General features: G+C 40.5%; 1 protein-coding gene across 1 annotated transcript; it reads right to left on the minus strand.

Annotated features, from left to right (window-relative positions):
- Nucleotides 1-358: 358 nt before the first annotated feature.
- Nucleotides 359-11,811, minus strand: LOC111981833 (neuropeptide FF receptor 1-like). Its single transcript, XM_024013288.1, has 3 exons — nucleotides 11,451-11,811; nucleotides 1,500-1,599; nucleotides 359-1,303 (listed from the first exon to the last, which is right to left on the minus strand). Exons 1-3 carry the CDS (start codon nucleotides 11,740-11,742, stop codon nucleotides 472-474), a joined length of 1,224 nt encoding a protein of 407 aa, XP_023869056.1. The 5' UTR covers nucleotides 11,743-11,811; the 3' UTR covers nucleotides 359-471.
- Nucleotides 11,812-14,315: the final 2,504 nt, after the last annotated feature.

Genomic DNA, 14,315 nt, shown 5'->3' on the forward strand with positions numbered 1-14,315 from the left:
CTATCCCTATTCTGAACCCATTCTCATGATACATATTATAGTGAGTTTGTCGAGAAAATTTGATTTAAAGGGACACCGTATTCAAAGGGATGGCTTTAGATAAATGTACTTTCACCCTATTGAGTGAAATCTGTTGGCCAACAATGGGAGTATTTTCAGTGGTTGAATTACATATATTCAGTGTGCGCAAGGGAACCACACCTACACCATGAGTGGGTAACGTTGGTTATCATTTTGCAAGCAGAACAGCATGGTTAATAGTTAATAGAAGCTTCATTTCCAAAAGTTCCCAGCAGTCAAAATGATTTGTTTTTGAGACAGGGGTGTGTCAACAAAGCTATGTTGTATTCATTAGGTATCTCATAGCTAATTTGTAAAGATGCATTATGATGCATTACAAGCTCAATTATTGCAATAACCATGGCCATTTGCACAACAATTAATCTATAATCGTCCCAGCCCTAATTAGAATCACTCCACCCAGGCTCCAATCACCCTGTTGAGTCCAGCATTCCTGTTAATGTCATCCAGGAGGATTCCATTGGTTCCATGTGGGACAATCTTAGGAGTGCCCTTAGAGCAGTGGCCTTTCCTCCCACCAGAGGACTCAGGGTTCTCGTTAAATACTCTGTTAGGGGGAGGGAAGTTGAAGCGTGTATTAACCACCCCCGTTGTTGTTTTTTGTGAACAGGACCTGCAGGCCACTGCAGCCTGGAACCCCCTGCGGAAGTTCTCATTGAAGAAGCCATAGATGATGGGGTTAATCCCGCTGTTAAAGAAGGCCAGCCAGTGGGCCACAGGGAACAGGTAGCTGCTGAGGAAGTCAATCTGCTGCGTGTCCAGATCCCTGTAGTCAGTCAGCAGCATTAACGTCCACAGAGGCAGCCATGACACCATGAAGAGCACCGCCACCATGATTAGCATGTTGATCACTTTAACCCTGCGCTGGGAATGGGCCCTCCGCACCTCTGCCAGCCTCACCTGCCTCAGGTTGACTGAGAGCTTGGCAACGATGCAGCCATACATGATGCTGATGACACCCAGGGGGGCCAGGTACACGTGCACGAAGATGACCATGGTGTAGACACGACGCATCTCGGGCCGGGGCCATTTCTCGAAGCAGACGAAGACAGGGTATGTCTGGTTGTCCTGGACCAGGTAGGTGTCCTCCAGGTGAATGATGGTCAGGGTAGCGGCCGAGGGGCAGATTACAGCAAACGCCAGCACCCAGATGAAGAGGATGGTGACGAGAGCAGCCACAGGCCTCATTCGATGTCTAAAGGGGTACACAATACCTGTGAACCTAAGAGAAGGGGGAGGAAGGGAGGGAATAAAACAGACAGAGGGAGAGAGAGAGAGAGCAAGAGAGAGAGAGGAAGGGGGTAGGGAGGAAGAGAGACCGAATGCCACAGAGAGAAATGTTTGGCTTGACAATTACAACAATGGAGTTGACAAGAGCACAAACAGTTCTGTGACAGGATAGTGTGGTGGTGGATTACCTGTCAACAGCTATGGCCACCAGAGTGAAGACTGATGCTGACACTGACATCCCCTGGACCAGGTTGCTCATGGTGCATGTAATCTGGCCAAACGGCCATCCTGGAAAGAAAGACTGCATTACACACAAGCGGTAGCCCGGTTGCTACACCAAATATTTTAATCTTAACGACTCTTAATGTGTTTCGATTGACAACGGATTTTAATACTGTAGATGTGTGGATATAAATTGCGTTAAGGGAGCAAACGGCGTGAAAGGGAGGGAAAATGCATACATTTAATAGATACAGTTGAAGTCGGAAGTTTACATACACCTAAGCAAATGCATTTAAACTCAGTTTTCACAATTCCTGACATTTAATCCTAGTAACAATTCCCTGTCTAAGGTCAGTTAGGATCACCACTTTATTTTAAGAATGTGAAATGTCAGAATAATAGTAGAGAGAATGATTTATTTCAGCTTTTATTTCTTTCATCACATTCCCAGTTGGTCAGAAGTTTACATATACTCAATTAGTATTTGGTAGCATTGCCTTTAAATTGTATAAATTGGGTCAAACATTTCGGGTAGACTTCCACAAGCTTCCCACAATAAGTTGGTTGAATTTTGGCCCATTCCTCCTGACAGAGCTGGTGTAACTGAGTCAGGTTTGTAGGCCTCCTTGATCGCACACGCTTTTTCAGTTCTACCCACAAATGTTCTATAGGATGGAGGTCAGGGCTTTGTGATGGCCACTCCAATACCTTGACTTTGTTGTCCTTAAGCCATTTTGCCACAACTTTGGAAGTATGCTTGGGGTCATTGTCCATTTGGAAGACCCATTTGCGACCAAGCTTCAACTTCTTGACTGATGTCTTGAGATGTTGCTTCAATATATCCACATAATTTTTCTACCTCATGATGCCATCTATTTTGTTAAGTGCACCAGTCCCTCCTGCAGCAAAATACCCCACAACATGATGCTGCCACCCCCGTTGTAACGGCTTTCTTCCTGGGATGAAGGAGAGGACCAAAACGCAGCGCGGCTAGTGTTCAACATGTTTAATAAAGAATAAGAACTACAAGCTACAAAACAATAAATGAGAAAAACGAAAACAGTCCTATCTGGTGCAGAACACAAAGACAGGAAACAATCACCCACAAACCAACAGTGCAAACAGGCTACCTTAATATGGTTCCCAATCAGAGACAATGACAAACACCTGCCTCTGATTGAGAACCATATTAGGCCAAACAACAAACCCAACATAGAGACACAAAACATAGAATGCCCACCCAGCTCACGTCCTGACCAACTAAACAAAGACTAAACAAAGGAAATAAGGTCAGGAACGTGACACCCGTGCTTCATGGTTGGGATGGTGTTCTTCGGCTTGCAAGCATCCCCCTTTTCCTCCAAACATAACAATGGTCATTATGGCCCAAAAGTTATATTTTTGTTTCATCAGACCAGAGGACATTTCTCCAAAAAGTACGATCTTTTTCCCCATGTGTAGTTGCAAACCGTAGTCTGGCTTTTTATGCCAGTTTTGGAGCAGTGGCTTCTTCCTTTCTGAGCGGCCTTTCAGGTTAGGKYGATATAGGACTCGTTTTACTGTGGATGTAGATACTTTTGTACCTGTTTCCTCCAGCATCTTCACAAGGTCCTTTACTGTTGTTCTGAGATTGAGTTGCACTTTTCGCACCAAAGTACGTTCATCTCTAGGAGACAGAACGTGTCTCCTACCTGWGTGGTATGACGGCTGTGTGGTCCCATGGTGTTTATACTTGCGTACTATTTGTACAGATGAACGTGGTACCTTCAGGAATCTGGAAATTGCTCCCAAGGATGAACCAGACTACCATTTTTTTTCTGAGGTCTTGGCTGATTTCTTTTGATTTTCCCATGATGTCAAGCAAAGAGGCACTGAGTTTGACGGTAGGCCTTGAAATACATCCACAGGTACACCTCCAATTGACTCAAATGATGTCAAATGATGTCAATTAGCCTATCAGAAGCTTCCAAAGCCATGATATCATTTTCTGGAATTTTCCAAGCTGTTTAAAGGCACAGTCTACTTAGTGTATGTAAACTTCTGGCCTACTGGAATTGTGATACAGTGAACTATAAGTGAAATAATCTGTCTGTAAACAATTGTTGGAAAAATTACTTGTGTCATGCACAAAGTAGATGTCCTATCCGACTTGCCAAAACTATAGTTTGTTAACAAGAAATTTGTGGAGTGGTTGAAAAACGATTTTTAATGACTCCAACCTAAGTGTATGTAAACTTCCGACTTCAACTGTACCCACTGGGCACAAGCTGGTTGAATCAACATTGTTTGAATGTCATTTTTCAATGTATTGTGACATGGAATCTACATGGAAAGTTCATTGGATTTGAAAAAAGTCAAAACTGTTGTTTTGAGGGTGAAATTTCAACCACAGGATTATGTCATCATAGTAACCAAGTTTCAACATAGACAAACCATGTATAAAATATGTATAATTGGTACCTTTGAAACAACGTCAGATATTCAACGTTACATCCACTACCTCCTACTGGAGAGTTGATCTACAACTATTAATGTGTTATCCCATCCAGGGTTTTAACCATGCCCAACCCTGCTTATCTTTTATTTTGTCACTGACTGCTACCGATATATAACTAAATATATTCACTGTTGCTATCAAAGTCATTCCAAAGGGTAGGTTTGAGAGAGCAAATGAAATGTAACCATATATATTTATAAGTCATATATCATCAATTGTACAATTTTGGCCTATATAACATTTGCAAAGTCATAAACAGCTATTGTCTCAATTCAACCCAGGGTTCAACTAAAAATATGCAAAACATAGTTCATTAATTGGTGTGATTGGTCAAAAGACCAATTACTGGAAAATATCAGAATTGGGCTGCCTGTGTAAACACAGCCTTATAGGCCTAGGGTTTCAAGCTTTGGTTGATTTAAAATGTAATCTTCAAATTCATCATTAATATTTGATTTTAATTTATTTATTAGAATCTCCATTAGCCAACGCCAATGGCAACAGCTAGTCTTACTGGGGTCCGACACATATCGCAAAGACATACTTTGATTTTTGGTTGATATGGAGACGTGAATCCAACATTTAATATTTTAATATATCAACTATTCAAATTTGTAGACAAACTGGATTTTATATTGTGTTTGGTTAGTATGAATGCAAACAAATATCAACATTTGAATGAGATCCTCTGCTTGGATAGATCCATTGGTGCCACTGATTTAGCTTTAATTCAAGTTTTTCTACAAATTAATAGTAAACTATATGTTGGATTCTCCTCTATCTCAACTAAATTAAATTTGAAATTAACTTGAAATAAAGTCTGATTTAATTTAGTCCTATTCTTTAACTTTGATTATTGGTTGAGATGGAGACATGAGACGTATTAATTTGTAGACAAACTGCAATTAAAGCCAGACTAAGTCAGTGGCACAAAAGATACATCTCCTTCAAATGTTGATATTGGTTGCATTGACAATCACACACATTTCATTTACACTTTTGCAATACAGTAAATACCCTATCAACTTGTTACAAGTTAACAAATGATATGCTGGATTCATGTCTCCAACTAAACCAAAAATCTAAGTTAAAGACTAGGATTAAGCCAGTGGCTCAGATGAAACTATCCAAGCATTAGATAGGCTATCCTTTAAATTTTGATATTGGGCCAATTTGTAAACCAAACACAATGGAATAATACTTTTGTAATACAGTAGCCTAAAGTTAAGGCTATGTTACAAACGAATGTAACAGTATTTATTCAACCTTAAAATAAGTAACACATTCATGGCCACATTTTGAGGTTAGCCTACTGTAAATGTCTTCTTATGTAGGCCTAATCGCAGAAAGAGTGCATTTTCAAGATAACATCCAAAGATTGCAGGTCTTCTACACAATTGCTATAATAATCTGTGCAGAATCTTGAACAACATTGATCACTTGCAATGTACTTTTAATGTAATCTCAACTGCAATACAGGACCCGGTTCCTGAAAAGCATTTTAAGCCTAAATTCATGGGTAGAACCTTCGTAGGCGCATCATTAAATCTCTGAGCTGTTTCCCAAAACCAGACCCGGTGCAAGGACAGACACTGGGAGACGAGAAGCAAGTACAGGGAGTGAACATTTAATGAATAACGGACATGAAACGAAACGCGGACATCGTCTGGACAAGGGAAACATAATGACAATAATGCTGACACGGGGATGAAACTGAGGAATAGACTGATATAGGGGAGGCAATCAAAACGTGATGGAGTACAGGTGAGTCCAATGAAGTGCTGATGCGTGTAACGATTGTGACAGGTGTGCGTAATGATGGGCAGCCTGGCACCCTCGAGGACCAGAGAGGGGGAGTGGGAGCAGGCGTGACTCCCGGTGCCAGAACTAATCAGTTGGACAGCATTCGATTTCCATAGGCTGGCACGTTTTTTCACAGGGCCTCCTATGTGTGGCAGAATTGCATGCATTTTATAAATGGGTACAGTGGCGACCCGTCATTCACGGCAGGTGGGGCAGAGCATGTTATTTTGGCAATAATTTGTGTCACATATCAGTTTGCGAACAATGTAAAAACTAATTTATTGAGCGAATAAAGCCAAATACAAACATGATCTCTTTCTTGCTTTCTTGACTAAGGCAGCTCCAAAATACAGATGTTTCAGCCTAGCTCAGTGCTTTCTGTGGTGGAGAGGCAGCCAGTGGAAAATACAGATGTTTCAGCCTAGCTCAGTGCTTTCTGTGGTGGAGAGGCAGCCAGTGGAAAATACAGAGCGTAGGCATTGGTAATCTTCTCTAGTGTCACCGCAGAATCTACAGGGAGAGCTAGGCAGTTCAAGCCCCCTTGTGTGCTGCCATAGATTTACATTAGAAGTGACCATCCAAGAAGGCTCAAGGTCATTGACTATAGATAAAATGACATCAAATCACGTTATATCTACATAGCTTTGATTGGACTGATCATATCAACATCATACTTTCAAAATCTTAGCTAGCTTGCTAGCTATGTTAAGGCCTCGACATGTTGCTAAATTTATCTGAACTAACATCTCTCTGAATTTCTGTCTGTGTCCATTTTGAAAGTGCTGAACGAATAGGCCTACCTCATCGCAACTCGTTTGCTTGCACTTGCTTATACTTCAAGCTAAGTGTTAATGATATAAGAATAAATATTATGAATTTACTGAACAAAAAGTCTAAACTTATTTCAGCATTCATTATTATTGGAGAATGCGGTTCTTATCGACTTACACAAATCCACAAGGAGTGAGTAGTAACCACATTTGTTTCAGCAAGTCTGCCATATCAGCTATGTTTTTTTTTTAAGGCAGTAAATGAGGCTGATTTTGTTTTTAACTAGGCAAGTCAGTTAAGAACAAATTCTTATTTTCAATGACAGCCTAGGAACAGTGGGTTAACGGCCTTGCTCAGGGGTAGAACAACAGATTTGTACCTTGTCAGCTCTTGGAATCGATCTTGCAACCTTTCGGTTACTAGTCCAACGCTCTAACCACTAGCCTACCAGTCACCCCGAATGAACTGTTTAGCTGCCAGACAAGGCTAAGCTGTGTAGGTGTAGCGGTGGTGCTGAAAGGAAAGTTCTGCTGATGGAACAGCTTTATGTAGGCCCTAACAGTATGGGCACAGTTTGTCACCGTTATAGTGCAAATAATGTATTGTTTAGTGTTGTGTTGTGTAGTGGCTTTGCTGGCATGCATCTTAAAAATGGGGAGTTTGCCCCAGCAAGATTTACATGCTAAAATCGCCACTGAATGGGTGTAGTAGTAAAGACCATAGGCAACTCATGAGTTTCAAGTTTGGAGAAGCTTACAATTTATTCTTCAATTTCTACTGATCTGTGTSTCAGTTATGAATATGTATAAATGCAATTTTTTTTGGAACAGTTTCATTTGAATAATAATGTTTTTGAATTCTCAAAATCATTGTTTGTTAACTTTTAGATTTTTACCATTTTATTTCAGATGTTTATTTCAGATGTTTATTATTATTATTGACAATATATATATATATTTKTTTAATGTAACCTTTATTTAACTAGGCAAGTCAGTTAAGAAAAAAATATTATTTACAATGACGGACTAGGAACAGAGAGTGAACTGCCTTGTTCTGGGGCAGAACAACCTTGTCAGCTCGGGGATTCGATCCACCAACCTTTCGGTTACTGGCCCAACTCTCTAACCACTAGGCTACCTGCCGCCCCGAAAGGAAGCGCCATTTGGGGCACTTCCTTTTGGGAAGCGCCCCATAAGAATCTGAAGTAAAATGGTAAAAATCTCAAAGTTAAAATTCAACTATGGCCAGAGCACTAGCTTCTGCCATATGGACACATTGATACACTGTGACCCATTGGCGGCTAAAGAAATGAGAACATAGCACTCAGAGATGCAACAGAAGACCTATAACTTCCATCGTCAACTAAGTAAAATACATAGGTCTAAAGTCGATAACTACAAACAGTAGAAAATATCCTGATAAAAATTCTGGTTCACATTCATCTCTCTTCTCTGCATGTCTGCCTCCCTTTTTATCTGTCTTGACCTGAGCTATTGCTAGTGAAGTTCAACATTGTATCAAATTATCACAGGGTCCGTCCGGAAGCTGTCTCTAAGAAACTTCCAACATTGAATCAACTAGCCTATTCCGGGCCCTCAAAGTTTCCTGCACCAGTGAGCTCGGGACAAAAAGCTGTTTTTTTATGACGTTTCCACTGGATATATGGGATCATCAGATCATGATATCTTGCTCTTTCACACTGAGGCTTAGTGATCAACAAGGACGGGAGTGTTGAAAGATTTTTCAAATACTGAGGAACTACATGTATCATTCGCAATGGCTGATAGAAAAACAGACTTTGTTGCCTCGTGTGAGGCGAAGAAAACATGAGTGGTGAGTTAAGACAATCAGAAATAAGACATTGCCAAATGGGCACCTTCCTACATATGCATGCATGAAACAATCCACAGCATTTAAAAATAACAAGAAGATAATGATCCTCTGTGGGTAAGTCATGCTCCATGGTGAAGTATTTTGAATGATTTTATTTAGACAGGAGTAATTATATCATTTTGTTGAAACATCAATTTACTTTTGGGCATTCCAGCATTCTAACAGTGCACTGTACACCCGCACAGTGCAGGAAAATAACCTCTCCCTCAACGTCAACAAAACGAAGGAGCTGACTTCAGGAAACAGCAGAGGGAGCACACCCCTATCCACATTGACAGGACTGCAGTGAAGAAGGTAAAAAGCTTCAAGTTCCTCGGCGTACACAGCACTGACAATCTGAAATGGTCCACCCACACAGACAGTGTGGTGAAGAAGGCGCAACAGCACTTCTTCAACCTCAGGAGGTTGAAGAAATTCAGCTTGGCCCCTAAGACCCTCACAAAATTTTACAGATGCACAATTGAGAGCACCCTGTCGGGCTGTATCACCACCTGGTATGCTAAATGCACCGCCCACAACCGCAGGGCTATCCAGAGGAGTGTGCGGTCTGCCTAATGCATTACCGGGGGCACACTGTCCTCCAGGAAATCTACAGCACCCGATGTCACAGGAAGGCCAAAAAGATCATCAAGGACATCAACCACCCGAGCCATGGCCTGTTCACCCGCTACCATCCAGAAGGTGAGGTCAGTACAGGTGCATCAAAGCTGGGACCGAGAGACTGAAAAACAGCTTCTATCTCAAGGCCATCAGACATCACTAGTAGGCTACCATCCGGTTACTCAACCATGCACCTTAGAGGCTGCTGCCGTACAGTATATACATAGACATGGAATCACTTTAATAATGGAACACTAGTAACTTTAATAATGTTTACATACTGTTTTACTCATTTCAAATGTTACTGTATTCTATTCTACTGTATTTTAGTCAATGCCACTCTGACATTGCTCATCCTAATATTTAAATATTTTTTAATTCCATTCTTTTACTTTTAGATTTTTGTGTATTGTTGTGAATTTTTAGATACTACTGCACTTATGAAGCTAGGAACACAAGCATTTCGCTACACCTGCAATAACGTCTGCTAAATATGTGTATGTGACGAATAACATTTATTTAGATTTGAACTTTCCTTTCCAATTCGCAAGAGGCTGAAACCAGAGATCTGTCATGATGAGATGCTCATGTCTCCACCTTAACAATGGGAGTCTTTGTCTCAAAGGCTGGAAGGCAGACAACAAGCTTAGGTCTGCATATTATTCCCATAGAAACGCACTGGGTTTATACTGGACAGATTTTGGCGAGTGTGCCCTCTCTCTTTGCCGCTTCCTCTCTGCTGACACTATATCGTCGGACAAAGCATCCGCGCGAGCTGAACAGCGCCCCTCTATATGTAGCCCATGCATCTGATGCTGTCTGGACAGAAATAGTATGACATTTCTGGACTCTTTTGGTCCAGACAGCATCAGATACATGGTCTACACATACTGAGACGGAGGGTTGCTGTTTCGCTCACTCGGAAACTTTAACTGAGATTGATGCATCTTTCTGTCGGAGCGAATCTCGGTCAAATAAATTATCAATATTTCAATATTATATAGCTACTTGTAGGCTACTGTCTGTAATTTGTCTCAATATATTTCATGATGTGTAGCCTAAGGTGCCCAATGATGTGCCAAATATTTTAGTGCATTATTATAGGGTAAGTGTTAGAATAAGCCACCTCAATATTTGCAGTCATAGGTAATAATATCTTTCTAGGAGCTGATCCGTCGTCACGATTGTGGAATAATTTGAACGTTAATGTAAGATTTGAATGGAAAACGCTGATCCGAGAGGAACGTTGCCTTTCTTTTGATCCCATCAGTATCAACACATGCTTCAACAACGCACTCAGCAAATTTTTCTCTGGGTGCTGTTTTGGGAAACACCCGTTACATCTTCGGCCATTGTAGGAAACATGTATCAATAAAACACTTATTGTCTTCACCTTTTTGCCCTTTGTGCTGTTTTCTGTGCCCAACAATGTTTGTACCATGTTTGTGCTGCTGCCATTTTGTGTGGCTACCGTGCTGTGTCATGTGTTGCTGCCATGCTATGTTGTTGTCTTAGGTCTCTCTTTATGTAGTGTTGTGGTGTCTCTCTTGTCATGATGTGTGTTTTGTCCTACATTTGTATTTTTAATCACAGCCCAGTCCCTGTAGGAGGCCTTTTGCCTCTTGATAGGCAGTCATTGTAAATAAGAATTTGTTCATAACTGACTTGCCTAGTTAAAGAAAGGTTAAATAAAAAATAAATAAAAGTAAGCCTAAACACTATGGGAAACCAGGCCCAGGTCATTTGGTTGTGATTTTAGATGAAGCACAGTAATAACAAACATGAAGTAGATGTATGAATACAACATTTCTGACATTCTATTCCCATTTAAACTTTATTGTGCTTGTAAATTGTTGAAAGTGCAGTGATAACACATTTAGATGACAACTAAATCAAAAATCTGACATTKTTTTAACTTTTTCCTTTGGAATTTTGTTGTGCTTTTTATAGATGGATGAAAGCGTAGTGAATTCAACAAACGTTTGGAATTCAAGAAACTTATGGCTGTCTTTTTGCGTAKGTAAATAAAGGTTGAAATCTCATTGAACAACTTAACCAAATATTACCCACATTTCCCCGTTGAAATGATGTGGTGTGCCCAGTAGGTATGCAATAATTCATTCATATCAACAGCAAGTTGATTGAAATTCAGCCTTTTCACTCCAGACCTTCTCACACTTGGCTGACTGAACTGGAGACAGCCTCGAGCTGTAAAAGCCAGACTGAAACCTTTGATCCCTTCATACAAAGTTAACACTCTCGCCTCCAGAACCATATGATTCCCCTTGCGGCGGGGATCCCACATCGATTTCTGCATGTGCCCTACGCATTTCTGCTCCCTCCACTTTCTCACCTGATATTAGGCTGTCAATCAAAGTCGTTGGAACGCAGAACACTCCAATGAGCAGGTCACTGATGGCCAAGTTGAGGATGAAGAGGTTGGTGACGGAGCGCATGTTGCGGTTCCGGAGGACCACCAGGGAGACCAGCACGTTCCCCCCGACGCAGAGCAGGAGAACCGCCATATAGCACAGGATATAGATGACAGACATGCCGGATGAGTGCAGGTAATAAGGTATGTAGGTGCGGTTGGCTCTGTCCATGGTGCTGTTCACAGCAGTTTCATTCAGTGACGCAATCTCCATTTTCACAAGTCACCTTCCAAATGGAATCACATCAGAAAAGTGTGTTATAGCCTACATATTGCCAGAGAAACCTAGCAGATACAAATATATATTTTTTAAGAAACGTAAGGAATATAAAAGAAAAACGATAAAGCCATACACACCAACATTCTCTGAAAAAAGCTTTAGTCATCATACAAATAATCAAGGAAAGGTTGGCATTTGGACGAATCCACTCCATCGTCATTTATTGTTCTTATTTTTTACCATAACTTTATCAAATGACACGTATGTTCTTACTGAAACAAGTACATGAAACTGACGAAGAAAGAAAATACAGTAAAAGCTCAGAGAGAACAAATGGTGAGGTAAATTCATAAGATTGAGAAGGCAAAGTTGCCATTTCATAGAAATCTGCAGGATGACTATTGAGATTTTCAAAGAGAGACTTACCTTTGGAAGAGCTACACTATAGTTCCCTTGTCTGGTCTTGTCTGTGCAGGTGCGCTCTACTGCGTCTCGTAATGCTTCTAGTCCACTTCTGGAAACGCATCAGCGTCACTCATACTCTATAACGATTAGGGATACTGTACCACATGGATAGTGCGACCAATGCATGTAGCCTATATTTGATTTATAGTAAGCCTGCAGAACAATTTAAACAAAATTCGATGGTCAGTCTTTAGTTCCTTGAAAAGGCTTATATTTGTAGGACTATTTTTCCCACCACTATAAGACCTGTTCATTCTTTATCCTGATTGATGACAAATAAGTAAGTAAATTGGGCACTTCCAGATCTGTCTCTAAACATGTCAATTATGGTCCAAGTGTAAGTTGCTGTATGATGATATAACCTACTGACAAGTTACAAGGAGAGTCCCAAGAGACATTGAAATCAAAGTAACCTAGTAGTTAAAAGATGTGACTGTACAGTAGAGTGGACATCTAAGAGGTGTATATTCACACATTCACAACACAAATACAACAGTTGGCTCTACAAAAAGATGAATGCTTTAGATGAGTGGATCTCTGTTACGGTAAATAGGCTACAGTACACTAAGAATATGAAAAGTACCTCTCTTTATTAAATCAGTTCTTTGGGGCTCCGGTAGACTGCTAGATCTCATGGCTCAGTCATCCCCAAGGCCATATAGCTGCGGTAAATATAACCCTGATGACATTGACCTTGTATTTTTCACAACAACTTGCATATTTGCATTTCTCATTGTCTGTTAGCCTACTTGCACTTACAGTATTCCTTATGTATATTAAAAACAAAAAAATATGTTTTAAGTGAAAGTAGGTATTGGTATGAAGCTGAAAAAGAAAGGAAATTCACATGAGTACCACAATGCCTACTTCACCCATGTTCTACCAAGGTTTTCCAGCACACAGCTTTGACCTACTACAGTAGCTATGTTGGTCTATTGTACTTCAAACAATGTGCAGGTTACTTAGGATTCAAACCTTCTCAAACAGCCTAATTCATAATATTAGAGGAGGTTCTCCCACAATAATGTGATTTGTATCGCCTACAAGTTAAAGTATTGGATTCTTCACACACCACAATAATCCCATTCTACTACCTTTTCAAGCTTTCTTAAATTATATGAAAACAAGCTTTGCTTTTATACTTACTAGACCATCATGCTTGATTTAGCGAGCGGTTTTGTATGGTAGTAATGTGGTGCCTGCCTGTATTTTCTTAAACCTTTTTATTTAGCAATACAGTACATATCATAAAGAAAAATATACTGTATATTTCATAAAATCTTTGTTTGGTCAGTTTGTTTGGTCAGTAGATGCCCAACATAACACCAGGTGGTGGTGTGTTGTACACAGTTACTCATACAGTTGAAGTCCGAAGTTTACATACACTTAGGTTGGAGTCATTCAAACTCATTTTTCAACCACTGCACAAATATCTTGTTAACAAACTATAGTTTTTGGCAAGTCGGTTATGGCTTTAGATGTCATGGCTTTAGAAGCCTCTGATAGGCTAATTACCAATTTGTAAGTYGCTCTGGATAAGAGCGTCTGCTAAATGACTTAAATGTAAATGTAATTGACATCATTTGAGTCAATTGGAGGTGTACCTGTGGATGTATTTCAAGGCCTACCTTCAAACTCAGTGCCTCTTTGCTTGACATCATGGGAAAATCAAAAGAAATCAGCCAAGAACTATTTTTTTTAGACCTCCACAAGTCTGGTTCATCCTTGGGAGCAATTTCCAAATGCCTGAAGGTACCACGTTCATCTGTACAAACAATAGTACGCAAGTATAAACACCATGGGACCACGCAGCCGTCATAMCGCTCAGGAAKGAGACGCGTTCTGTCTCCTAGAGATGAACGTACTTTGGTGCGAAAAGTGCAAATCAATCCCAGAACAACAGCAAAGTACCTTGTGAAGATGCTGGAGGAAACCGGTACAAAAGTATCTATATCCACAGTAAAACGAGTCCTATATCGACCTAACCTGAAAGGCCGCTCAGCAAGGCAGAAGCCATTGCTCCAAATCCGGCATAAAAAAAGCCAGACTACGGTTTGCAACTGCATATGGGAACAAAAATCGTACTTTTTGAAGAAATATCC

This window comes from Salvelinus sp. IW2-2015, linkage group LG20 (assembly GCF_002910315.2).
Source record: "Salvelinus sp. IW2-2015 linkage group LG20, ASM291031v2, whole genome shotgun sequence".
Taxonomy (NCBI): Eukaryota; Metazoa; Chordata; class Actinopteri; order Salmoniformes; family Salmonidae; genus Salvelinus; species Salvelinus sp. IW2-2015.